Source organism: Hippocampus zosterae, chromosome 8, assembly GCF_025434085.1.
Source record: "Hippocampus zosterae strain Florida chromosome 8, ASM2543408v3, whole genome shotgun sequence".
Classification (NCBI taxonomy): Eukaryota; Metazoa; Chordata; class Actinopteri; order Syngnathiformes; family Syngnathidae; genus Hippocampus; species Hippocampus zosterae.
In genome coordinates this window covers 23,674,153-23,701,762 of record NC_067458.1, presented here as the reverse complement: position 1 = coordinate 23,701,762, position 27,610 = coordinate 23,674,153, and the positions used below count along the sequence as shown (strand labels likewise).

At 46.8% G+C, this 27,610-nt stretch overlaps 1 protein-coding gene and 1 long non-coding RNA gene across 4 annotated transcripts in view; one reads left to right on the top strand and one right to left on the bottom strand.

The window, feature by feature from the left end:
• Positions 1 to 27,610, bottom strand: part of LOC127605961 (uncharacterized) — a 313,508-nt gene that overhangs the window by 12,533 nt on the left and 273,365 nt on the right. The gene's annotated exons all lie outside the window — the stretch shown is intronic.
• LOC127605928 (cadherin-24) lies at positions 504 to 27,138 on the top strand. Of its 3 annotated transcripts, none has more exons than XM_052073829.1 (15): positions 504 to 858; positions 9,060 to 9,468; positions 13,780 to 14,074; positions 16,047 to 16,166; positions 16,683 to 16,850; positions 18,734 to 18,915; positions 19,820 to 20,076; positions 20,168 to 20,304; positions 20,461 to 20,582; positions 20,724 to 20,841; positions 22,542 to 22,853; positions 23,461 to 23,647; positions 23,755 to 24,136; positions 24,199 to 25,928; positions 25,962 to 27,138. In XM_052073829.1, the coding sequence occupies exons 2-14, from the start codon at positions 9,139 to 9,141 to the stop codon at positions 24,898 to 24,900; spliced, it is 3,312 nt and encodes a 1,103-aa protein (XP_051929789.1). In that variant the 5' UTR covers positions 504 to 858; positions 9,060 to 9,138; the 3' UTR covers positions 24,901 to 25,928; positions 25,962 to 27,138. The 3 variants fall into 3 exon arrangements, with proteins under 3 accessions (XP_051929789.1, XP_051929790.1, XP_051929792.1); XM_052073832.1 differs by having other exon boundaries at positions 507 to 858; positions 24,202 to 25,928; XM_052073830.1 differs by having other exon boundaries at positions 24,199 to 27,138.

Below are 27,610 nucleotides of genomic sequence, written 5' to 3'. Positions count from 1 at the left end.
CTGAAATGGTCGACATGTCCACCCAATTCCCGAGGTTACTGTTACGAGGGGGCTAATTTGTCAAACTTTGCCAAGGGGCATCACTGTGTGACATATGGCTGCTCCAAACTAAAATGGACGATTTGCTTTTAAATTTCCAGCATGGGTTCTTTTTCGTGTAACCTATCATGGCTACCAAATTTTGTGTGGATTCTTAGTGTTAGGGTCGGGGTGGGGGGAATTTATTTTTTTTTTTTTAACCTTACAAGAGTTGCCACTGTGTACGAAACGGCGATTTCAAGCGATTAGCTCCAACTTGCATGGCTTCTTGAGATTTTACCATTCGTCAAATGATGCTAAACCCCCCCCTCCCCACCCCTCAACCCCATCCCCTCACCCGACTTGCGCCAGTGGTGCAAACGGGTGCATGAAGTCCCCACTGAAGGCCCAGGGACCAAATGCACAGCTCAGCATGAGCCAAAAGTAAGCTAGCTCCAAATTTGTCTGTGCGTGTGTGTGTATGTGTGTGTGTGTGTGTGTGTGTGTGTGCGCACGTGCAAGTGTGTACGATTGTGTCATTTGTATATAAGCGAGACCCCCCTAAATGCTTGGCAAAGTGTCCCTCCTCAAAAATAGCAAAGCTTTTAGAGAGCCTCCTCCTCCACGCTGAAGACTAATGGAGGGAAAAGACGAGTGAGGGCGGATGAGAGTGATGAAGAGAGAGAGAGTGAGAGTGGAGGGGCGCGAGCGAGAGAGAGAGCGATCGAGAGAGCGAGAGCGAGCGAGGCTGGGTGAAGGGGACAGAGCGCGCGTCAAGCTCACATGAACCTCGGCGTCCGCCCTCCTCCACGCGCGGGATCGCTTTCAGCAGCACGCCGGGTACGACAAGCCAATACTTGACTTTCTTTCTTCTTTCTCACCATTTTTCTTTTTTTTTTTTTTTTGGATGAGGTGCTCATCATCATCATCATCATCATCATCATCATCATCGTCCATGTTGCCATCACAGCATCACCTGCAGCCAGTGGCGCCTCATCATCATCATCATCATCATCATCAGTATCAGCAGTGTTGACTTGGTTATAATACAAGGGCTCAGCCCGAGTGTGTGAATCACATCAAGGGCTGGGGGTGGGGGGTGGGGGGCTACATCAAGTAGGTCACTTTATTTCATGTTGTTATTATTATTATTATTATTATTATACTGTCCGGCCTCTTAACAAGACAAGGTCATGCCGCGGGCTGTTTTAGTGTATCTCTCCACGAACTTGGGAAGCACTAACAAGCAGGGCCAGATGTGCGTGTGTGTGTGTGTGTGTGTGTGTGTGTGTGTGTGTGTGTGTGCGCGCATGCGTGTGATACTGATGTTCGTCAGTTCTTAGATCATGCGAGCAGGAAATTCAAAAAGTGCCATCGGAAAGTGAGAATGGTTCCACTTATCAGTATTCAACCGAATCCTTTCTGGAACATGAACTTTTAACAGTGGTTAACTTAGTTGAACATTTGAATTTGTTGTTGTTGGGGTTTTTTTTTGCATATTCTGAGAGAATTTTTCATTTTTTAAAAAATACTTAAAATTTTTTTTTTTTAACTAATAACATAGTGGCGGCCCGGTAGTCCAGTGGTTAGCACGTGGGCTTCACAGTGCAGAGGTACCGGGTTCGATTCCAGCTCCGGCCTCCCTGTGTGGAGTTTGCATGTTCTCCCCGGGCCTGCGTGGCTTTTCTCCGGGTGCTCCGGTTTCCTCCCACATTCCAAAAAAACATGCATGGCAGGCTGATTGAACACTCTAAATTGTCCCTAGGTGTGAGTGTGAGTGCGAATGGTTGTTTGTTTCTGTGTGCCCTGCGATTGGCTGGCAACCGATTCAGGGTGTCCCCCGCCTACTGCCCGGAGACGGCTGGGATGGGCTCCAGCACCCCCCGCGACCCTAATGAGAATCAAGCGGCTCGGAAGATGAATGAATGAATGAATAATAACATATAGGGTAGCCTCGTGGTCCAGTGGTTAGCACGTCGACCTCATAGCGCAGAGGTACCGCTTTCAATTCCAGCTGCGGCCTCCATGTGTGGAGTTTGGATGTTCTCCCCTGGCCTGCGTGGGTTTTCTCCGGGTACAGGAGGGCCGGATTCGAAATCACGACATCTCTGCACTGTGAGGCGACCGTGCTAACCGGTCAGCAATGTTAAATTCCCTTCAAAATGGCTGCTTCAAACCAACGGAGCAAATTTCCTCTTGAATTTTGCGCACGGGTCCTTGAATCTTTTTCATGTGTGTTGCTACGATGGACGATGTTCATCCAGTTTTGTGTCATTCTGTAAAACCGGTGCCAGTTTGACAGTTTTTCAAACTTTCTCGAGGCCGTGGAGGCTATTTGGTTGTTTTCGGGGCCAGGAAATCTAAAGAAAGCAACACTTCCCAACGCCGCTCCAAATAGCCTGCATTGTATGCTTTGTCATTTTTCTGTCTTGCCGGTGTTCACTTGCATTTTCTTTATTTTGTGGAAATGTCAAAAGTTAAGATTAATGACTTAATACGGTTGGTGTGAAGTGCCCCGTGTGTAATTTGTTTTTGTGATGTCACGGCTGGCATGCAAACTAATATTATCGATGAGCCTCATGAATGGTTTGTTTGTTTTGAATAATTTCAACGACTGAAGACAGTCATTAAAATAGGATCATGACCGTATATGTGCTGGATGCATGGTGTTGATGCTTTATGATCCTCACACTCAGAAAGACTTTCCCGCCATCTTGTTGCATTTATACGCAAGGACACCCCCTTTTTGTGTCAATTCCTTGCATGTTTTGACTATTTATGGCAGGGCTCGTTTCCCAAACCCACCAAATACCATCGATTCCCCGAATTGCTATATGGACGTGAATCTGTGTGTGGGTGTGTGTGCTTGTCTTTTTATCTTCATGCGGCACAATTTTTGACATTCGCCTTTTACTGTTGGGGCATTTTTCCTCATGGCAACATTTTGTCTTGTCCACATGAGAAAAATGCCCTTTCACCCCTTTAACCATGCGTGTGTGCCTCTATTCGTGTGTGTGTGTGTGTGTGTGTTCTTGTCATTCTACCAACATGTGACACAAATCTTGATATTCTACCATTTCATGTGGGGACATTTTTCTTCATGAGATGTTCTCCTGTCCCAAAAATAAAAAGACAGTTGAGCTCCTTTCACTCCTTTTGGTGTGTGTGTGTGTGTGTGTGTGTGTGTGTGTGTGTGTGTGTTCGCACTAAGAATGGGTGAGAGCTCTATAAGCACTAAGGCGACCAGAGATGCTCAAATGGGACCGAATGTGTCTCCGCTTTGGTCATTTCAGCCCGCCAAGCTTGTACCCTCTCATGTACTTTAGCCATTAACCCCCCACCCCCACCCCACTCCTCCATCTATCTATATATCCATCCATCCAACCGTGCATCCATTCATCTCCTTTCTCTTACTCAGTGCCTCCATCTACGACGAGATGTAAAAGGCCTGGCATGCATTGCACGGCGGGTTCTATTTTTATTAATAAAAATGGAAGTTGTTGCGGAGCAAAGTGCGACGGCAACAGCGATTTGCCATTTGGTGTGATGTCGCCACTCATCATGGCGACCAGCAAATCACACTTTCAGTTTCATGCTTACACACACACACACACATGCACACAGTCGCAACAAGAGTGAATGACACAAAGCCGCCAAAGCTGAGCTGTGCTAAAAAAGCACAATAACTGCAGAGACAAAAGTGCTTCAGAAGACATACTTTTTTTCCGTATATTTTTTGGGGGGGTGAGGGGGGGATTTAAAATGAGGCTTTTACATCGCTGGTGTTGAAGCGTTACATATGGATGATGATAAACGGTGTCATAAATGTGCTAATCCGTGAGGCGAGCGTCTCTTTGGGAGGGCATTGCGTTGGGAATTGTCTGCTGTGATGAAAGGCAACATACCGTACTTGGAAACTGAAGTGGGTGGTCTCGTATGGATCCTTCATAGCGATGATATGTTTTAAATTACATATATTGCGAGAGGGGCGGCCCGGTAGTCCAGTGGTTAGCACGTCGGCTTCACAGTGCAGAGGTACCGGGTTCGATTCCAGCTCCGGCCTCCCTGTGTGGAGTTTGCATGTTCTCCCCGGGCCTGCGTGGGTTTTCTCCGGGTGCTCCGGTTTCCTCCCACATTCCAAAAATATGCATGGCAGGCTGATTGAACACTCTAAATTGTCCCTAGGTGTGAGTGTGAGTGCGGATGGTTGTTCGTCTCTGTGTGCCCTGCGAAACAACAAAAATGAACCATGTTACAATGCAATTTTGGTGACAAATGGTTACAAATTGCTACTTTTTTAAATTAATTTTTTTATAATGTATCATTCAGACAAACATGAGGCCATCAGTAGTAGACTGATCTTTGCTTTTGCAACCGTTGCACGCATATAACTGATGGATTGAGAGCAATGTTAGCTCTTTTGATTTATTTATTTTTTTAAGACACTTGCGCCGTTGTGGGTGTTAACACAGCCGACTTGGTTCCCGGCCAATGGGAATGGCTCCTCTCGGTTCCTTTATAGTCAGTGCAGGAGGGTTCGTACAGTCACATGCAGGAGCTTGACGTGTGTCAAGTACGTTTATCAGGAACTGCAAGATCCCCACATGCGGATCATGGAAAGAAAGTCTATGAGATCCATCACACATACCCACGGAGCTCACAAATCTGCCTGCACCATGATCAAATCCACTAAATCACCTTCCACCGCCTGCGCCACAACTTAGACCTGCTTCCCAGCTGGTCTAATGTTTAGTCTAAATTCAGACACCAAATTGTCTACTCTGGAGCGGTAAAGTTTCTCAAATCGCAAATCTGAACTGCAGTCAGGAACAGAAAAAAAATTTTTTGTCTTTTGTCAAAAATTGCAATTTCCGGAATGATTTGCTGACAAAAAAAACTGTCTATCGTCACTTTTGTTCCATGCTACAAAAGATTTATTTTGATGATACTTCCTAACTATGTGCGGCAAGTGTTACAGCATGCGACTCGGTCGTGAGACTCTGTGATTGACACGGCAACCAATGAGAGCGTCTCCTCCCCTTCCACTAGCCGGCAAATAGCATCACCCCGAAAGAATTCGCGGAACCACGAGTTATTACGTAGCGCCGCGTTAACTGCCGTGACAATGTCGTGTGTCTCTTTTACGCCCTCGTCAAAAAAGCGGCCGGGGGGCTCATTTGCATGTAAATGGATCAAAGCGCATTTGTTTAGTCGCCGTCATTATTCGCGCCACGTTTTAGCCGCCGCATTGATCACGCATGTGGCGGAATTTCCGCATTTGAATCCGACGCGTAACTTTGACCAGATCTGTTTTCATGCCTGTGTGTGTGCGTGTGTGTGTGTGTGTGTGTGTGTGTGTGTGTGTGTGTGTGTGTGTGTGTGTGTGTGGATAATGCCTGAGCGCCTGCCGTGCGTGCGTGCAAAGAAGAGATAACAGATGCCGGCAATTTGGGTTGGGGGGGGGTGGATTCAGGTGAGGCGTCCCAACACCGAAAAAAGGAATCAGTCACGTCATGTTTTTGGGGGGGGGAGGATGAGATGAGATGTGATGAGGTCGTGTCATTGATGTTGATATCTAATGGGCATCTTAAGGGCAGCCGCAGTCAAGAGGGAGGGGTGACGGGGGGGCCCATCTTGAGTGAGGTCATCATCTGTCACCTTAAGGCTATGGCGTTGTCAGAGTGGTTTTAACCACAGGCCAATAAATGTTAGCTGAAACGAGTTTTCTGTCCAAAAATCAGAGCCAATTGAATTGAATTTGTCCGAAAATTATTATTATTATTATTTTGTTGTTGTTTTTTGGCGGGTGGGGGGGGGGGGGGGGTTGAGTCATTCACTGCCGGACATTTTCAAAGCCCAGTTCTCCAAATCGTCAGCCATTGGGGAGCATTTAGATGCATCTTACGTGGCCTGTAGAAAGAATCTTACAAGCACCACCCCCCAAAAAAACAACAAAAAAAACCCCACCAAAACAAAACAGTCGTCTTTTTTTTCACCTGCCGACACAAAAAAAACTTTTCTCTCGTCACTTTTTGCTTCCTTTGATAATCGTCAGTATAGCATGGGTCGATTTCAATATGTATCAACACAAATTTCTGACAGAAATGTGTCCATCTTTTTGTGAAAACCCCCCCCAAAAAATTATTTTGTGACACCGCAAACACTAAACAAGATATTTAAAGATATACAAGTAAGAAATGCATCCATGCAACTAGTTGAACGTCAGTCTTTTTTTTTTTTAACATGCTGCTCCTCATTCACTCCATGAATTTCATCCACTTTTCTCACTACGATCTACAGCGACACGTACTCGATTTATTCAGCATGTTTGCATACTTTTCTTTGAGCGTGAGGCGACCTAAACTTGTCCGACTTTCAACGCGTTGCTGTTGCTCTCCGTCGTAGTTGACTTGACAAGTCAAAGATTCATATACTCGGAATCTTTATCTTCTACTCAAAAGCTGTGCTGAGCTTGGCGTCAAAATGAGGCAGTGCTGCCATCTGCAGGGATCTGTTGGTCATTACAGTTACGTCGAAGCTCGAATTTCACAGACAAAGCTGCAGAGAAGTACAGTACCTCATTTTGAGGGGACTCCCACCCCCCCCTCCCCGCCGCAATCTGCCTACCAGCCCCTGTTATATGGTAAAACGGCCTACTTATGTCAAAAACAAACAACAACAACAACAAAAAAAAGACTTTGGTAAAAGTACCGAATCAAAGTCGAAAAATAAATAAATAAATAAAAGAGTACAATTTGAAATGTGCTTTCAGCACAAAAGTGAAAAGCGGGAACGGGATTTTCACCATCAATTATTTACAGTTATGATAACTGGGTACGAGGAACAAATAAACATCACGGCGCACAATATGGTTTCCCTCTTCGATTGAACTTGCCTCGCGCTCGTACTGGCAAGAAGAAAAAAGTGGACAAAACACAAGTGCACTTTTGATGATGATGATGAAAATCATTAAAAAATCTTTGAAGATATCGTTTTTGTTTGGGGGGGGGGTTTCCTGTTTTTATTTCAACTGCTGCCCAGGATCAAAAATCACCAATTGTGAATATTTTACGCTTCAAAGTGGCGTTGCAATTGTAAAAAATCACCACATAAGTCAATCATCCAAACACACATTTCATGGTCTTGGGGTTTGAGTTTGGCTTCTTTATTTATTTTTTCATTGTCCGCATTATTTTTACAGCCGACGGAACAAATAAAATGACAAATAATAGCGATCAATTGACGGAACAAAGGCCATTTAGAAAACAGGCTGACGTCGTTGACGCCGATTTTTATGCTGATGAAAACACAATTGGCATGCTGATGACAAAATTGTAGCCACTTTATTTTTTCCCAAGATGTCATGCCCCCCCCCCCCCTCCCGGGCACTCAGCAATTTTCCTGCATGCATTTTGAGCATTTTTACCTCCCGTTGGACTTCAACTATATTACTGGGTGTCACCCCTGCCTCCCGATCGCCTTTTTGCATCTACTTTTTTTTTGCTGTGGTACTGCAGAAGCGGTTTCACCCCTGGAGGGGGGGAAAAGAAGAAAGTAAGGTGTATACGTGGCGGCGCAATCACTAGCGCAGCAAGTTTTTGAGCAGGCTTTCAGGTCAGTTCAGCGGAGGTCACCCGCGTTCTGACACCCAAAAAATTGTTGACAAACATGATGAAAAGGCCTCAGGTTGGTTTTTTTATCCAAATCCTTACAACACGCTTGTGCATATTTTTTGCCCATCGGTCTGTCAATTTAAAGATTTTTTTTTCTTGGCATGTTTTACGTTATGAAGTTTCGAAACTACCATCGGTTCCTTTCATCAGTATGAAAGACATCGTCATTTTTCTCAGTGGAGTTGCACCTTGTTTTCTTGGATTGCTAATCGTACGCTCTTTCTACAGCTGGCAGAGAGGCCTTTCACTTTTCTTTTCTTTTTTTTTTTTAATTAAAATATAATTGTTCTCAACGGTCACCTCCACTTCTTGAAATTGCATCTTTCATTTGGTCCACCGGAGCGTGGTAAGCCATTAGAGGCCTCTTTACAGGAACGAAGAATATTACATGAATTTGCTCCAAAAGTTGATGAATTGTATAATAGGGTTGAAAAAAAAAAGTTTAATTCTTCACTGAAACCGATTTTCCCAAGTTGTATGATGAAATCCACTCAATAGGAAGAAATTAGACAATCAATACATCAGGGGGTGTCCAAAGATTTTCGTGCTGGGGGGGGGGGGGGGTCGCCTACCGAAAAATGGAAGGAAGAAAGCACCAAGTCAGTCAAGAAAGCAATTTTATATCATTTGTTTTGTCAAGTTAACTTCATCCGCTTTCTTTTAAAGGTGTTAAGGAAAACAGTTGAGGATCTTACAGAATAGATCCAGCCGAATCCCATCTCCACATTCGGAACTAAAAAAAAAAAAAAAAAAAAAAAGAAAAACTGGAGTAAGGTGACCATTTTTCACTTCCTTGAGGATGTGTGCCACAGAGCACAACGCGGAAGAAGCTATTTTTCCCTCTAAAATTTAATGATCTGCAGCCTTAAAAATATATTAATTGTGTTTTTTTCCAACATTTATTTGGATCTTCGAATTTAGTCTAATGTTCAACAGTACGCCCTCTATTCTCACTCTGCCCACCTTCACCTTATTTATCTAACATTGTGGCCCACCGCAAATGTCATTTTTAGTAATATATGTTTTGTTTTGTTTTGTTTTTTGTCACGAGGCGGGCCGCCGAAAAATGAATGACGGGCCCCAAACGGCCCCCGGACCACAGTTTGGACACCACAGGTTTACATTCGTTTTGATCGGCCGCGAGAAGGCTTCAACTGTTTATTACCCATACATTTAAAAAGCGGAAGTTGGAAAGGACAAAAATTGAGCAATTGAAAATCGGCAAGGAAGTTTCATCCCATTTGTGTTGAGACAGCGAAAGCGGTTCAACTGGCCAGTTAAGAGTAAAATAGCGGGGTGGGAGGGGGACTTGATGAATGTCTGGCTTGTCAAGAATCATAAACTTTTTTTTTTTTTTTGGACAAACAGAATTTGCACAACATGATCCATCGGAGCACGAAGAAGATGGCCGTCAACTCCTCAACGCTCGTCCACTGAGATCTCAGCGATGAGAGGACACGTCGTGCTTCTTCTTCTCTTCTTGCGCGCCGGCCGCGTGACTTCGCAAGATCTGCTACTTCGGCCGTCTTCGGGCTTAGCGGCTAATCCGGACACCGGGCTCACCGTGACGCAGCGGAGGACTCGTGTGGAAGTCGAAGGGCCAATTGAGGAGGGCTACGCCGCGGAGAGTGAGCACAGATCGCGGGATGCAGATGCGGACGGAAGGAAACCGCAAGGAAGCGGGCGGCCGCGATCTCGCCGGAAGAGGAGCTGGCTGTGGAACCAGTTCTTCGTCATTGAGGAGTACCGAGGCCCCGAACCTGTGCTCATCGGACGGGTAAGTGGAGCTAAAATAACGATGCGTTGTGAGCACAAGGTTCTGGTTCATGTATCCCATTCATTTCAATGGGGGAAAAAATGATTAGCGATAGCGAATTAGCGAATGTGTTGAGAAAAGTGTTCACGGAAGACATTCAATTCTTCTTTTTTTTTTCCTAAACAACAATTTTGTCTTTTATCATAGAGAAAAAAAAGGTCAAACAAAAACCAGTATACAATATGATACAAAATCAAATGCAAGTCAAATAAACACAAGTAAAAACAAGCTAGCTAATCATGGCCGTTTAACGTGACTTCCTGTTTATTTAACGTAACTTCCTGTTTATCGCAAGCGGGGGAAATCTTCTCACCCGTCACACCGACAAAGTGCCGCAGATGCCCACCTGAAGCATGGTGGCCCCGGGGGAGGAGGGGGAGGGTGGAGCCCCCACTTGTGGCACTTGCTCTCATGTCGCCGCTAGCACTGAGTCAAAGCGGCGAGGCGTAACGCTAACAGGAGAGCGCTGCCAGCCGCTCCGGAGCCCGCACGATATACTTTACAATGACAGCCTAGATTGGTTTCTTAGCCGTGCGTCGTACTCCTCATAAATGTTTAATATCCCGCTATGCTTGTTATTGATACAGTCAGCGAGCGGCGCTAAAGCAATCAGGGGAATGCTACTTCCATATTTTGCGCAATAAAGCCGGGGCGACGTGCTAAGATAAAGCCTGGTTTCTCCTCGGATTGTTCGAGTGAAAATCAGGGGTGGCAAAAGTACTCAAACGTCAGTCAACATACGGATTCCAATTCAATACTTCAATAAGTTACAACGAGGCACGGAGAACTAGAATGGCAAACTCCGCCTTGTTTTTTTACAGAAATTGGGATTTCCCTCAGATTTGACGGAAACATCTGTCAAATCAACCAGTATTTCATGAAAAATAATAAATCAACTTGGAAATCGGGGGAACTCGTATGTAAAGGAAGCACTGTGCGCATATTCTTTATCCTTTGCGGAAAATATCTCAGAGGTAACGGTCTCTATCTATATCTGTAGCTCAGTTTATACTCCCCCATACTCCCCCTTAAGGTCCTTTGAATTGAAGCAAAAAATGCTTTTTAAAAATGTTTTTTTTTTTTTTTAAGATTCTATTCCAGTGGTGTCAAACTCATTTTTGTCGCGGGCCACATTTTTGTTACCGTTTCCCTTGGAGGGCCGTTGTGAAACCATCGAAAGAAGTCGAATAACTGTTGATTCAACTCTTAAGTTACTATCATGGGGGGTGGGGGGGGGGCTTGGGAACAAGAAAAGTGCTTTGAACATTTCTCTTATTTATTGCATACAAGAATTAAAATGTTTGTTTTTATGTTTGATCTGCTTTCGCGGGCCACATAAAATGATGTGGCGGGCCAGATTTGGCCCTCAGGCCTCGAGTTTGACACATGTGTTCTATTCAGTAATATCCTTACTTTTTTATCACTAAATATATATTTTTTTAATAAATTGTACTATTCAAGCATGCTAGTTTTTGTGTGAATCATTTTTTGGCAAGGGCAACAACAGATTACGGGCTTTGCCATTCATTTCAATGGCAAAGAAGGATTTGAGGTAGGAACGCGTTGAGTTCCAAATGTGTTCACGGAGGAAATTCAACTCTTATCTCGAGGTGCCACTGCATTTGTATTTTTTTGCACCACTTGTGAAATTGCCCAAAAAGCGGCATCTTTGCCGCAGGAAGTGGAAGCAAGGTGGCGGCTGAGTGCGGCAGCGCGATTGTGCTTTCGCCGCTTTGTTTGCCAGGCGCGGGGAGAGACGTTGCTTCTTCCTTTTTCACACTGACTGAAGCACAGCAGGCCTGAGACAACAATTACACTCAGCCCAGGAGGGGGTAATGGGAGAGCGCACACACCCACCCACCCACACACACACACACACATATGGCTTTGAGGAAGAAACGAAGGCAAGGGGAAGCACGAATAAAAAACTGTGTATGGTGTCGGGTGCGCCATTATTACTTTTTTTTTTTAATCCTCATCGTTATCCTCCAGCACAGATGTACTTTGAGCTTACGTTCGACCCCGTCGACTGCATCGCACGCATGCTCCAGATGCACGCCCGCCAGCCACTTCATTAGGAACACCTGCACTGCTCGTATTCTCACAAAACCTCGAGCATGATGTCTCGGCTTGTCACGCTGATTATGAGGGAGAGAAAGGCCAACGTGTTCAATGTCGGATTTGTTTGGGCTCCTCACACTTGAACAGAGTTGATATGGTTAAAAAAAATTTTTTTTAAAGATGACGTTTCAATGTTTTGTGCTCAGGGCGAAGCCTTGAAGAATAAAAACATTTCGCTTTGACGCCATCTTGTGGTATCTTGACGCCAAGGAGTTAGTGCCAAGGTTTCATAATAATAATAATACATTTTATTTATAAGCGCCTTTCAAGACACCCAAGGACACTTTACCGTATATCGGAGGGGTAATTATTGTAAACATATTTATAGACACTTAAACTTACTAAAAGACACTTTTTTAAAGTGTTGTTTAATGCCTGCTGTTATTCTCTGACTCGCGTGGTTCTCCCAAGTAAGAGGCAAATCGTGCTTCCTTTTAATTGCCACTCCCAGTTGACATCTTTAATCCTGACCTGATTAAACAAAAGACTACTACACACTCTATGTATAATCGCCAAAATGTTCTCCCAAACCACATCATTTTATATTGATGAAGGTTCAGTCACTTAGTGTTAACATGCAATGCAAAACGCCATTGACCGGAAGTTGTCATATAATTTGACTGCCACCTACAGGATTGGAGTGAAACAGCCTCGCCAGTCGCCAAATGTATCGGATACGCATTTGCATATGTTTCGGATGGTTCGGCTTTAGCGGAGGTCTGTGCGTGTTTTGGAAAGACTTTCGAGTTGTAGTGACACAGGATGAGGTCATGATTTGAGAGTGAATATGCGCGGGCTTGTGAGTGAGTAAGACTGGTGAGATTAGCATGAGCACATGTGGCCTGAGGGCGCAAGGACGGCCAAGGTTCCTGGTCAGAAAGCTCAGCAGCTGACTAATCTCTTTGCAGCCTTACCATTTCTGCACACTCACAGACATGTGCGTGACACACACTCGTCCCCTTTGCGTTGCAGGCTTGCCACGCTACATACGCTTTTTTTTTTTTACTTGCAATACATTCATGTCCATATAAAATTAAAAGGAGAGAATAATTAGGTGGGAATTTGAAATTATATATACACACACACACATATTTGTTTCCTGACAGTTAAAAGATATTCCATTAATTTGGTTGAAAAACAGACATGATGAACATTATAAAAAATATTTTTCAATTTATGATGATTTGATAAAAATCAAAAAATTTTGAACTATCAAATCATTTTGGGGCTTTGCCATTTTTTTCAGATCTACAGGCCAATTTGTATGCATTTTCGCAATTGTGTCCAAAAAAAATTACATTTTCATCAAACATATTTTCTCCACTGAAAGACAGGTCTGTGTGACAAAATTAATTCTATTTTGTGGAGAAATTTTATGAAATTTTTGCATTATCCTGAGTAGGAAAGTTCATGTATGTTGGGAACAATGCTTCAATTGAATTAGGGGCGGGTGTGAAAAAAAGCTGACGGCTGACGACACCTCCCCTGCCTTGTGTGCCTGGGTCGAGGAAACAAGCATCAGCATGCTCCCATTAGTGCCGTCAACACACACATACACACACACACACACACACACACACACACACACACACACACACAGGTGCACAAACATCTGGTTCCATTTGTTTCTCATTGACTGACCGAGCACGTCACGCGGTAACGTGAATCACGCTGGACGTGCGCTACAAGCTCCACATAACATATAATTGCCATATTCAGATGATTTTTAAAAAAAACATTTTACATGATGTCTTGTCAGAAACGCAGCAAAATATGAAATGGAAACTTTGAACACGCACCGAGCTGCAACACATACAAACTAAAGGGGATCAAATTGTGCATTTCAACCACACCGTATTATTTCTTGATGCTTCATGCTAAGTTATAATCGTTCGCCGAATGGAAATTAGCATTGACGGTAATTGTAAAAATTATTGCGCAATTAACGAAGCTGAAGGCACCCTTTACCCTGTTGTGTAACTCTACAAAAAAACAAACAAAAAGTATTTACTCTGTGAGCCTCCCTCAAAGAAAATATCCTCGTATTGTTTTAATTCCACCTAAGCTCTCGGAGAACGACCCTTTCCAGTCAAATGAATGTGAATGTCAATTAGCGGCCAATGCTAAAGCTATTTGTCTTTTGCCCACCAGCTGCACACGGACATGGACCGAGGGGACGGACACACCAAGTACACGCTGGAGGGCGAAGGGGTGGGCTCGGTGTTTGTCATTGACGGCAAAACGGGCAACATCCACGTCACCAAGTCTCTGGACCGCGAGGAGAAGGACCAGTACCGCCTGACGGCCACGGCCACCGACCGCCTGACGGGCCGCGCCCTGGAGCCGTCCTCGCAGTTCATCATCAGAGTGCAGGACATCAACGACAACCCGCCCGTCTTCCCCGCCGAGCCCTACATCGCCACCGTGCCCGAGATGGCCAACATAGGTGCAAAATACAAAAATCAATCCCAATCTTTTAGTTATATTTTTTGGGTGCTGGAACGGATTAACGGCGGTTCCATTCTTTTCAATGGGGGAAGGTGATTTGAGATGAATCAATTCGTCTCATTTATCTCTAAATCAGGGGTGTCCAAACTTTTTGCCAAGGGGGCCAGATTTTATGTGGTAAAATGTCGGGGGGCCGACCTTGGCTGACATTCTTTACATTGAACAACAATATTGTTCAACAAATTTTAGTAAGCCAGTCTGTTTCACATTTCCATTTTTATTTTAATTTCAACAATCTTAAGAATTTCTTTTGGTTCATTTGAAACAGGAATTTGAAATATGACATATCAGTCAATATAAACACGGAGTGATGTCTTGTTAACTCGTGAGTGATGCCCTCTAGTGTCTAAATGCTATTACAGTGCACTCCGCTTAATAGAACACCGGTTAATAGAGTAATCCGCTTAATAGAGCAAAAGGCTCTGGAACCGATTTGCCTAATGCAATTTCCTATAAAGATACTCCGCTTAGTAGAACAGATCTCCGCTTAATAGAACAGGCCGTAAGCAATGAACATTGTAAACTAGTGGTTTTCGAAGTGTAGCTATCGCGAGAAGTGGAGCTATCGCGATACTGTACCACTATCGCGAGAAAACGCGGTAGTTCTAGCCGTATACAGTAACAGGTAGCACGCTCACTCCACACATAGACACACGCACGTCACAATGGCTTCAACTTCATTCAAGAGACGAGGGCTATCACCTGCGGATAAGAAGGACATACTCAGACGATACAATGCATTGCCGGATTCTCAGAAGGATTGTACGCCCGCGGTTTCCAGGACTTCCCTCTTATCCAGCGCATTGAGAGGGAAGTCAACCGCAAAATTACGGACTCCTGTTTCCAGACAAAAGTAACGAATTTTTTCTCGTGATTTGAGATGTTTGACTGAAGTTGATTAAAGTTGTTGTTTTGTTGTTTGATTAAAGATATGGACGTCCACAGTCGAAATATCTCTTCTAACTCGTCAGCAGGGGTTTTTCTGCGTGCATAACTTGGTCGTCGACGTGTCTGAAGGTGTACCTAATAAAGTGTCTCCGGTTAATAGAAACCCCGCTTAGTAGAACAGAAGCACTTCGGCCCAATGGTGTTCTATTAAGCGGAGTGCACTGTACTCATTTAGTGAATGCTATTACTCATTTAGCCACTAGAGGGAAGCAGTACTCTATGAAACATCACTCACCAGTCTACGAGACCTCAGTCAATGCAACACGTGTTCCATTGCGCCCAACCTGCGGGCCAGACGGCACTGATTTTATGACGGGGGCCGAGGGCCGGATGAAATTCGACCGCGGGCCGGACTTTGGACATGCCTGCTCTAAATCATCATACCTCAAGGTGCCACTGTGTTCATTATTAAGAATTATGATTAAGCTATGGAATAGTTTTTGCATTATTTTCCAAATAAGCCTCCGAAAATGTTTTAAGGTTAAATAAGGGTGCGGTCTTTGAAATTTGAATACCAGAGCCGCCACGTATGAATAATATATTCGCATTGAGGCATTTATCAAGCCTTTGCGCTGACTGACATTTTCTTCAGTACCTTTCATTCACAACCACACACACACACACAAAATGACCAAAGTCAGTCTTTAGCGGGGGTGGGGGGGGCGTAATCTCTACACAAACATTTCAAACAACCCATCCAATCATCTGGCGAGCCGATTAGCATTAACGCCTGCCTTTGCATAAGCCACTTCAGCGCTGCGCAAAAAAAAAAAAAAATCCAAACATAAGCATTATACACCAAACAATCATCCGGCAGGTGCATGTCGCGCTCCAATGCTTGCATCATACTTTCGCTTTTTTTTTTTTTTTTTTTCCATTGTCAACATAAGGACGGACATCCGAGTTGATCCTGTATTAATCCTCTGGGCAATGTGCAACGTGTTTATTGAACGCACCCGCAGGCACGTCCATCATCCAAGTGACGGCCAGGGATGCCGACGACCCCACGTATGGAAACAGCGCCCGGCTGGTCTATGCTATCACTGAAGGACACGACTACTTCTCGGTGGACCCGCAGACAGGTCAGGAGCGAAAAATAAATGAAGAAACAAAAAGTGTTGCTTTGGTGTCATCTGGTGGCGACAAACTATGTTGAGGTAGAGTTCAGGCGGTTCAAGTAGTGCTTTACTGCCAAACGGTGACTTTTTTTTCGTCCAATTTCCAGCTAAATTCTTGCAATATATACTATATATATTTTTTGCATTTAAAAATTTGACATAAAAAGTCAATCATGATAATGTTTTGCAGTTTTGCCCGAATTTTGTTTTTGAGTGAAAACAAAATAAGCATTGTTGCTGGAAAAACAGTAATGAATTATTTTGTACAAATTTCAGCTAAATTCTTGTAGAAAAGTCGCCTTATCCGTGTTTTTTTTTTCAAATTTATATGCAAAAGACTCATTCAAATGAGATTTTAAAACAAAAACAGTGCAGCAGTGCAGTTTTTCATTGTCCCAGTTGAGCAAATTTGACGTCGATCCCGAGCCACTTGGTGGCGCTGTTTCTAATCAGTCTTCCCTCCATCCCTCCTCCGCTCAGGCATCCTGAGGACCGCCGTGCCCAACATGGACCGAGAGACCCAAGAGGAGTACGTGGCGGTACTCCAGGCCAGAGACATGGGGGGCCACCTGGGGGGTCTATCGGGCACCACCACGGTCACCGTCAGGCTAAGCGACGTCAATGACAACCCGCCTCACTTCCGACGCAGTAAGTAGCGGGCGCTGTTAGCTTGCGCAGCCACCTAGCTCACTTTTCCCTCCTCTTCCTCACATCAATGCTACTTTCTTTAGCTTATCAATGACTTTTCCCATTGTGTGTTCGCATTAAGCTAGCGGACTTCAAGGCAAACTTACGCGTTTTGTTTGACGACACAAGCTGTAATCCCGTGAGCCGCTCGAGTTTGTCCGGGTTCAATTGATCGCACGTTTCCTAGCGGCGTTCCGCTAACCTGCGGCAAGATGACATTCGTCCTTGCGAACGCTCGTTTGCCGTTCGTCTTTTGCTTCCGCGGCCTCCGACGGGCCGCGCCTGCTCACGCGGGAGTGAAATAGCATGTCCATCTCTTTCCCTGAACCGTGCTATTAATAATTCACGTTAAAGTTCAGTGGCCGTACGCTTCAATAGGCAGCCAAATCGGCGGCGAGACACTCGGGTCGGTGAGACGTATGCCACGTTTCGCTGCAGCGTACATCATCTCTCTGCACGCGCCAGGCGGCCATTCGTCATCGCATTTAAAGCCACTGCCAGCTCGTTCCTGTGATATATTCGCCGGCGTACGTTGCTTTATAGAAGCTGTTTAATATTAACGTGCCGCCAGTGTGTTATTTATTCACTTTTAATCCGACTGCTGTGAAGCGCCGCCACCGCCCCCCCCCCCCCCCCACCGGGCCCCGTCGCCCAGTCCTTTAGCCAACAAAGCCGAGCGCGGGGGTCATTAATTTCTTTCGAGAGATAATTAAAGCAAACGTTCCCGTTCGGGATATTGGTTGAATGCGAAGGGGGTGTTTTTCTTTTCTTTTTTTTTATGTGTGTTGCTTTTTCTTTTTGAACAACCATTACAATACAGCGCGGCCTATTTGAGTCATTAACCGTCACCAAGGACGCTCCGTCCAATTAAACCGGCGCAAATGTGTGATTTGGCAAGCAAACCTCTGGCTGAACTTGCGCAAGGCCAATACGGCCGTGCCCTGAAATTTCATACCTTCCATGGTAATGTTTTTCACTCAAATCAATCTCATCTTTCGTTATTGAAATGAATGGAGATGCCTATTAATCCGTTCCAGCCCTCCCCAAAATATCGTACCCACAAATATATTGGTAGGGTTTTTTTTTAGTCAGAGTATTAGCATGCTACAGTATTATATCGAAAAAGATGCATTAATAAGATATCATAAAATGTCAAGAATTAAAGATTGACGGCATCTTGATGGTAATTCAATTCATTGGGCATTGTGCCTCTGCTTGTCCTGTGCTCACTTTGGCCACCAGGGGGCGTCATGATACATACCACACAAAGATGTGATGCTGAAACACATAAGACGACTGTTAAAATTGAAGTTGTTGAAAGCTTTATAAGGGCAGCCCGGTAGACCAGTGGTTAGCACGTCTGCTTCACAGTGCAGAGGTACCGGGTTCGATTCCAGCTCCGGCCTCCCTGTGTGGAGTTTGCATGTTCTCCCCGGGCCTGCGTGGGTTTTCTCCGGGTGCTCCGGTTTCCTCCCACATTCCAAAAACATGCGTAGCAGGCTGATTGAACACTCTAAATTGTCCCTAGGTGTGAGTGTGAGTGCGAATGGTTGTTCGTTTCTGTGTGCCCTGGGTTTGGCTGGCAACCGATTCAGGGTGTCCCCCGCCTACTGCCCGAAGGATCCAGCACCCCCCGCGACCCTAGTGAGGATCAAGCGGCTCGGAAGATGAATGAATGAAAGCTTTATAATTACCACATTGTTGATGCTAGTTCCTTTAGCCTTTCTATGACGTTTCCCTTTATGAGTGAGCATTAAGCTATTAGACTTTGATTGAATACATAATGCGTAAATAATCAACCCCAATCATCTTGCACTTGACCCCCCCCCCCCCCCCCTACGCAGGTGCATGGGCATTCTCCGTGTCAGAGCTGGCGGCGCCGGGCGTGGAGGTGGGCCGTCTCACCGCCACAGACGCCGACGTGGGCGACAACGCGCTATTGGACTTCACCATCATGGACGCTGAGGAGGCGCAGACGTTCAACATCAGTGCCAGGGAGCGGGAAGCCATCATTGTGCTGAACAAAGTGAGCACTTTCCAACATAGCAGCCCCAAGAAAAGAAAAAAAAACATTTTTTTTTGTTGTTGCTGGCAATTAATCAAGAGGCCACTCAGAGTGTGAAGGTCTGTGGCCAACGGGCCCGCTAGCTTGCCCATCCCTGATTTAGAGTGCTCAGTTGAGCCGTACCACAGCACGGTGTGTGACCAGACCGTAATGGCTTGTTTGGCTCGTTACTGAAGCGCCCGGGCAAATTTTTACACACGCTCTGCTTGTGCCGCTCATCCCACAAATGTGCATTTAAACCTTAATTGACAAAAAACATCGTTAGCGCCCAGAAATCGTCGACATTTCCCGACATAATGTTCTACGTTTCGCCATTAAAACTGTCTGTGTGCATTCCGTCTGTGATCGGTGTGGAAAAAAGGTATTAAAATGAGCAGGTAAAAGAGGGTGGGGGGGGGGGGGGGGGGTGGGGGGGTTAGGGGGGTTCTTAACGACATTTGCAGATTATGACAATACAGCCAATGTTAAATTAAGTGTGCAATTCAGGTCCCGGGTGAGAATTAATCCACCTCATTAGAGCCAACCGGTGAGATAAAACCAAAAGTCCAAATAAAGATAAAAGTAACTGCAAAACACTTTTTTTTTAAATCACGATATACGAATGAGCCACGGTGTTTCTGCAAATATTTTACAGCACTTCCAAAACAAGAAGACAACCATGCTTCACATATTTAAGACACTCATTTCATTTTTGAGCGTGCTTGAGGCCATGAGAGTAGCATTGAGTAGTTGCGTTTTACCGAACGACGTTTTGACGTCAATAAATAATCGATTTATTCATTGCGATTTCCATAATGGGAGTACTAACCGGAGAAAAAAAACAAAAAACAAACATCCAAATTGTTTTCTTTTTTCGACGAACCAGCTGCTGGACTACGAGACTCGCAATTCGTACTCGTTCACCGTGGAGGTCGCCAACCCCCTGGTAGACCCCCGCTACCTGAAGGACGGTCCCTTCAAGGACCAGGCCATGGTGCGGGTAATGGTCCTGAACGCCGACGAGCCGCCGCGCTTCTCCCAGGCCCGCTACCATCTGGACGTGTCGGAGAACTGCCCGCCCGTCTGCTCGGTGGGCCGCGTGCACGCCGTGGATCCCGACACGGGACAAAGTAGCAACATCAGGTGGTTTATCACCCCCCCCACCATCGCTCACCTCCTTTGTCCCGTTCGCTAGCTCGCTCACTCTCCGTTTGTTTCCCCGCCCCCCCCGCAGGTACTCCATCGATCCTCAGTCGGACCCCGAGGCTCTTTTCCGCATCGCCTCCGACACGGGATTCATCAGCACGGTGATGGAGCTGGACCGAGAGCGAGAGCAGTGGCACAACATCACTGTCATTGCCGCGCAGAGGGGTGCGTTTCCAAGGGCCAGCGCCCCCCCCCCCCCTCCCCTGAGACCGGGGCTGCTCGTATATCAGCCAAAGCACCGTCTGCAAAGTGCGCGGTGGAACTAATGGAACTTTGGCGATGACTTGATGAACATTTAGAGCTTTTTCCATTTGTGTTCAGACAACCCCAATCTTGTGTCAAGGGTGCTGGTTGCCATAGAAACACTGGACCAGAATGACAACGCGCCCGAATTGGACAGACAATACACCACATCGGTTTGCGACTCCACCGCGCCGGGGCAGGTCTGTCGCATGTTTTCCTTTACCGCATTTTTGGAAAGCCGTTTGAAGCACTTCATTCCGCTTCCTTGAGATCCACCTCAAGGTCCGCTAGGCGTGCTATTTTTTTTTTTCCGTGAGTCGCATGACGTCCGTGTCCCGCAGGTTGTTCAGGTTCTACGCGCTGTCGACCGAGATCAGGGAGGGCAGGACGCGCCGGTCCACTTCAGCATCGCGCCCGAGTCCAGTGCCGCCCTCAACCTCTCCATCAGGGACGGCGGAGGTATGACATGACCGGGTGGCCGAGTACGGTACAGAATGAAATAAAGGGGCTGTTGAGGGACAGTAAAGGACGGCGGCAGATGGCGATGCAAGACAATGGGACATGTCGAGACACAATACAAGGATACACATTTGCAATGCAGTGGTAACTCCACTTATGAAATTCATTGGTTCTGCAAGAAATTTCTTAACTCGAAAAAAATTGTAAGTTGAGATGCGTTTTCCATGTAAATGCCCTAATCCGTTCCAAGCCCCCCTCCACCCCCCGTCCCAAAATTCAGACATAAGTTTTCTAAATCATAAAAATGCATCAAAATATGTAACAAATATGTTACAATTAGATTAATGCACAATAAATGAGCTGTGCATCATGTAAAAAAAAAAACAAAGAACAGCGTAAAACACATGTCCAAAGTCCGGCCCGCGGGCCAAATTCGGCCTGCGGTCGAATTTCATCCGGCCCTCAGCCCCCGTCATAAAATCAGTGCCGTCTGGCCCGCAGGTTGGGCGCAATGGAACACGTGTTGCATTGACTGAGGTCTCGTAGACTGGTGAGTGATGTTTCATAGAGTACTGCTTCCCTCTAGTGGCTAAATGAGTAATAGCATTCACTAAATGAGTAATGGCATTTAGACACTAGAGGGCATCACTCACGAGTTAACAAGACATCACTCCGTGTTTATATTGACTGATATGTCATATTTCAAATTCCTGTTTCAAATGAACCAAAAGAAATTCTTAAGATTGTTGAAATTAAAATAAAAATGGAAATGTGAAACAGACTGCCTTACTAAAATTTGTTGAACAATATTGTTGTTCAATGTAAAGAATGTCAGCCAAGGTCGGCCCCCCGACATTTTACCACATAAAATCTGGCCCCCTTGGCAAAAAGTTTGGACACCCCTGGCGTAAAAGAATAAAAATGATGGTCATTTAACCATTTAACCTTCAACTGCGTCCTCATCATTTTTTATTTTTGCCCTCTTTAGTTCACGTTCCCTCTCAGAAGTGGTTTTTGCCCGGCGTTTTGTTTAGACCTGATCCAAGAACATTTGCTTTTGTCGGTTTTTAACGATCCTTCGAAAATGTCCAAGGCAAACGTTAGCATAGTGAGCCATCGCCCGACTGGTCAAAACTTTTTCTGGATGTTTCAAATTTACGGAATTTCGGAACTATCAGAACACCTCCTGGGCGAATGAGGACGACGCAGGAGGACGCCATCTCCACATATTGACCAATACGGTTGAGTTCCCTCTTAGCCAATGGGGATGCCAGGATGATGCTCGGTAATAGCCAATGGCAGAGCAGCTATGAGTGTGTTGCGTTCAGGAAAACTCGGAGCTACGAGTAGCAGTCTACTGTAATTCTGTATTTTCACCTTTCGTATCTTAAAATTTATTTCGTACCAAGAACGATAGTAATAATAGTTTGCCATTGAGGCACTTCGGAACTTGAACATTCCGTATGAAGAGACGTTCGTAAGTAGAGGTACCACTGTACTGATCTGCCCGTAGACCGCGGAGTTAATTAAAAGTGAAAGAAAGTGAAGAGTGATCAACATGTTCAAGGACGGTAAAGGATGTTAAAAAACAGTCGAGTAGGTCATGTATGTTAAGTGCTAGTAAAAGAACGGGAAGTAAATGAAGTGAAAAAGACAGAAGCGGATGACTCACGACGCCGTTTCGCCGTCGTCGTCCTCAGGCGTGACGGCCAGCCTAGTGCTGCAGTCGTCCTTGGAGCCGGCGCCCGGATACTCGTCGTCCTTAGTCAGCCTCTACGTGCCGGTGGTGCTGCGAGACGGCGCCTCGGGCTTGGCCAACACGGCCACGGTCACCGTGACCGTCTGCCCGTGCCTGCGGGGCGGCATGCGCACGGAGGAGCGCAGCCCCCGGACGCGTGGGCGGCGATGGGAGCGGCGCGCCGTGTGCCGGCCGGCGCCCTCCGCTTCGCCCTCGGTCGTCTTCACCCTGGTCATCCTGATGGCGGCGCTGGCCTGCGTCACCACTCTGCTGGGTAGGTCGCCGGTTCTCCGGATGAAGAGGGCGATGCGAACACTCAACTTTCGCAAAATCATTTGGAAAAAATAATTACAGCAATCCCTCGTTTATCGCGGTTAATGGGGACCAAAACCAGCCGCGATAAACGAAAATCCGCGAAGTAGAGACCAATTACATATATTTAAAAAAAATTGCCCCACGTGGGTCTTTGCGCTTGAGCAGAGCGCACTAACACACACACACACACACACACACATCCGCAGCAGATGATTAGTCAATTAAGGTTGTCTAGACAATTAACGATGGAGAGACCTGCTTTTATTCTTTTAAGTCTCTCTCGCTGTCTCTCTCTCTTTCAGCACCACACATACACTCACCTGCGCACCCATGCGTGCACGCACACACACGTGCCCCACGTGGACCTTCCCGCTTGAGCAAAGTGCGCACACACTAGCACGCACAGTAAACAACACTTAGATTTTTTGCGGACTTCAAAAACAATTTTTTGGGGGGGAAAAAATGTTTGAAAAAATCCACGATGCACCAAAGCCGCGATAAACGAACCGCAAAATAGCGAGGGACCACTGCATTACATGTACCCCAAATATATTTTTGGCCCATAGTGGTGTGCGCGCTGTCCCTGTCACTGAGACGTCAGAAACGAGACGCCCACTCTTCCTTGGAGGACGACGACATCCGGGAGAACATCATCTCCTACGACGACGAGGGCGGAGGCGAGGCAGACACGGCCGCCTTTGACATGGCCACGCTGCAGAGCATGCACAGGATCCAAAACGTGCACAGGAACATGTGAGTTGGATGGCAAAAGTGAGAGGTCGCCGTGACTGTTTGGGTGTGAAAAAAAGTGGGACAGTCACTTTTGGGACAGCTTACTTGGCTGCTCATTGCCCCCGCAGATGGTACACACAACAGAGCGCGCCACCCCCGCGGGTCAGGACGTACAGCGTGACCCGTAACCCCCACCCGTGCCCGGAGCCCGAGCAGCGGCCCGGCTCGGCGCCCATGTACGGGCGGCCGTGCTACGGGGTGCACACGCTGCCTTCCCTCCGGGACTACTACTATCAGGCGGGACCGCTGCAGGCAGGCGTGCAGCTTCCTCCACCAGGGCGGCGCCACCCCGCCGCCGCTCCCATCGTCCGGAACCAGCCGGCGCAGCGAGGCCCTCCCGAGGTGGGACGAGCTAGTGCGTTAGCGGCGCACACGCTGAGTCGGCTGACGGGCGGGACTGAAGATGTAACAAAGATGGACGCTGACACACACGAGCAGGACCGTGTTAAGGTAACCGTTGACGTCTTGTTTTGAAAAGCAGGAAGGAACGTTGATTTTTTTTTTTTTTTCAGCAGATCACCCCAGCGGAGGTCCAGTCCGTGCCAATCGGCGGTCCGGCCAGTCTGAGCTGCTCCGACCCGACGGGTTCTTCCTGCCAGAGTCCCAGCAGCTCTTCGGCCAACCAGACTCTGATCAGCACCGGCGCCACCAGCTGCACCGTCGAGGACACCGACACCGACTGGTCGCTGCCGTCCATTTCCGAGCGGAGTTACCCCAACGTAAAGCTTCCCGTTTTCCCAGCGACGGACACGTACAGCATCGTTGGCTCGCTGAACGGAACCACGGCGACGACGACTCTACCCGGGACGATCCCCGACAACCATCGACCCGTACGAATGGAGGACCTGCTCAACTTCCGCCTGAACCGGGTGACGTCCGACCCGTCGCAACCGCCGTACGACTCGCTGCAGACTTACGAATTTGAGGGTCGCGACTCACGGGCCGAGTCGCTGAGCTCGCTGGGGAGCGAGGACGGGAAGGACGACGACGAGAGAGCCGAGAACGGAAAGGACCCGGACCCGGACCCGACGGCGGGAGGCATGGAGGACCTCAACGTCAAGTTCCAGCGGCTGGTGGCGCTCATCAGGGAGAGGAAGAGTCGCAAGGAGCAGGAAGCGGGCGACAAAGAACCCGCCCAGACCGACCGGGTCCAAGCTCCTCCTTCCCAGACCGCCGAGATGCAAGAGAAGGCGGTACTGAGGTGGGACTTTTGAGGGAAAGCTTTTGCATTGCCGCTTTTTGGAGGCCTCCCTGCGCAAGAACCCGGAGAGACGACAGGCCTGATTTCCGAAAAGCCCAAAATAGCGGACGCTAAATTCCGCTTTCATGGTTTTGAGCGTGGGAAATTGCCGCAAAACGCAGCTCGAAGCGATGGAATTGGAATTGTTGGTCGAGGAGGCAAACGACCATGACTGAGAAATCTAGCCGCCCGCTAATTGCTTCAAAGCCACGTGCTAATGGTCGCAATGATTTTTCATTCATTCATTCATCTTCCGAGCCGCTTGATCCTCACTAGGGTCACTAGGGGGTGCTGGAGCCTATCCCAGCTGTCTTCGGGCAGTAGGCGGGGGACACCCTGAATCGGTTGCCAGCCAATCGCAGGGCACATAGAGACGAACAACAATTCGCACTCACACTCACACCTAGGGACAATTTCGAGTGTTCAATCAGCCTGCCACGCATATTTTTGGAATGTGGGAGGAAACCGGAGCACCCGGAGAAAACCCACGCAGGCCTGGGGAGAGGGCACACAGAAACGAACGACCATTCACACTCACACTCACACCTAGGGACAATTTAGAGTGTTCAATCAGCCTGCCACGCATATTTTTGGAATGTGGGAGGAAACCGGAGCACCCGGAGAAAACCCACGCAGGCCTGGGGAGAGGGCACACAGAAACGAACGACCATTCACATTCACACTCACACCTAGGGACAATTTAGAGTGTTCAATCAGCCTGCCACGCATATTTTTGGAATGTGGGAGGAAACCGGAGCACCCGGAGAAAAGCCACGCAGGCCCGGGGAGAACATGCAAACTCCACACAGGGAGGCCGGAGCTGGAATCGAACCCGGTACCTCTGCACTGTGAAGCCCACGTGCTAACCACTGGACTACCGGGCCGCCTGCGCAATGATTTTTGTTTCTGTCATTTTAAAACCGGTCCGCGCAAACGTAGACGAAGTCCTTTGCTGTCTTTTGCCCCAGTGACGGCGGCTATTGGGTTACGCGAAGCGGCGCCGTTTGCAGCCGCCCGTCAGTCGCACCTTTCGAGATGCAGAATCGGATAACCTGAAAGCAGAGCACGGCGCTTCACGATCACCTCCCACCACTGCACAGATCGTCTTTCACTTTACACACGGCGGGCATTTTGAATAATGCACTCGGGTTTTCGACACGAAACCGATGGAAAAAAATGCACATCGATTTGCAATATTCACTTCCAGCACGGCCGTGAAAATCTGCCACGTTGGAAAATGGACCCTCGTCAATTATTGAGCGGGAGCATGATATTGAATATGAATTGGACTGATCTGATTGGTTGTCACTGTTGAAGCCTGTTGTGTTCTTTTGTCAAAAGTTCCATAAAACAACAACCTTGTGCAGATTAAAAAAAAAAACTGTTTACTGCTGTCGCTGATTTTGGATCGTGAGTCGTCAATCGGTTGCATGGGGAGGGGACGTGGGGGGGTTGAGGATGATGCATACCGAACAATGATTCCTTTCCACGAAATCTGCAGATTACTTTTTTTCCTTCCTTCCTTGCTACACAGGATTTTAAAAAAAATGCACATCCCTCTTCAAATGCCAGAGATAAATCCTTGAAAAATGTACACATATTTTGTTTTTGCAATAGATCCACCGTATCAAAACTAGTGAGCCCTCATTTTGTGTGTGTGTGTGTGTGTGTGTGTGTACAAGTAATAATACGATGTGATGATTAAACATTTATTCTGTTTCAGTGTCGTAACGGCCCTCCGAGAAAAGATGTAACTCCAAAGTGGCCCGCGACAAAAAATGAGTTTGACACCCTTGCTTTAATGAGTTCCCTCAACACCAAAAGCATATGAAGATATTTATTTTTTTCTGCAGCTGTTTGGAGCAAAATCCATTCCTTTTGCCCACAGCTTGAAGGCAAACTGTTCATGTAGAAGTTTACATTCCACAGGCACCCTTCAAAAGTAATTATTCGCTCACCCCCCACCCCAAGGGACTGTTAATCAAGTAGCACTCATAACAATGATGACGCGTTCACGGCAAATTTGATAGCGGATTTTCTGTGTCATCAGAGTTACGAAGGAGGCAGCGAGACGCCAGGTGGAAGCCGTTTTAGGTGCAGGATGTAAACTAAGGTAAAAAAAAATTATGTAAAATTTATTGAAAACCAAATTGTTTGTCAACTGAGTTGTTCGTAGACTAAGATTCCACTCTTGTAGGTCGTCGGGTAGAAATGAAGGAAGGTAGGCGACATACGACAGCTCACTTCTGCCCCTCACCGGCAACTCGATGAACTTCAGCCACACGATTCAACGTCAACAAGCCGTATATGGTCATACACGCAGACAGGAAATGAGCATTTCGTGAGTGGGGGGTGGGGGGTATCCCCAAATTGCCATTAATAAGAAGAGGGGTGTCAAGATATTGCCAATTGTGAACTTGAAAAGCACTGTAATGTTTTCAGCAATTAGGTTGTCATACCAGATTCCGTCGACGTGTGAGCTATTTTCATCCCAGGTTAAAACGGGGCGCATTCCTCCGCTGTCACTTCCCAATCTGTCGCGTCGCGGAGATGAAAGAGGAAGACTTTGGGGCTTCGTTACCCGCCTCATTTCGTTTTTGACACAACCCACTGACGGCCTTTAAATCATTGAGGACGTCTCCAAATTTGTGTCATGACTCATGACAATGCGGCTTCATAAACAC

What these genes read in the sequence shown, in the direction of transcription:
- LOC127605928 (XM_052073829.1), top strand. Translation starts at nt 9,139, where the DNA reads ATGAGAGGACACGTCGTGCTTCTTCTTCTCTTCTTGCGCGCCGGCCGC. An exon ending in CTCGGTGGACCCGCAGACAG is followed by an intron (nt 16,167 to 16,682) that starts GTCAGGAGCGAA and finishes TCCTCCGCTCAG; the next exon opens with GCATCCTGAGGACCGCCGTG. An exon ending in TGTCATTGCCGCGCAGAGGG is followed by an intron (nt 20,305 to 20,460) that starts GTGCGTTTCCAA and finishes ATTTGTGTTCAG; the next exon opens with ACAACCCCAATCTTGTGTCA.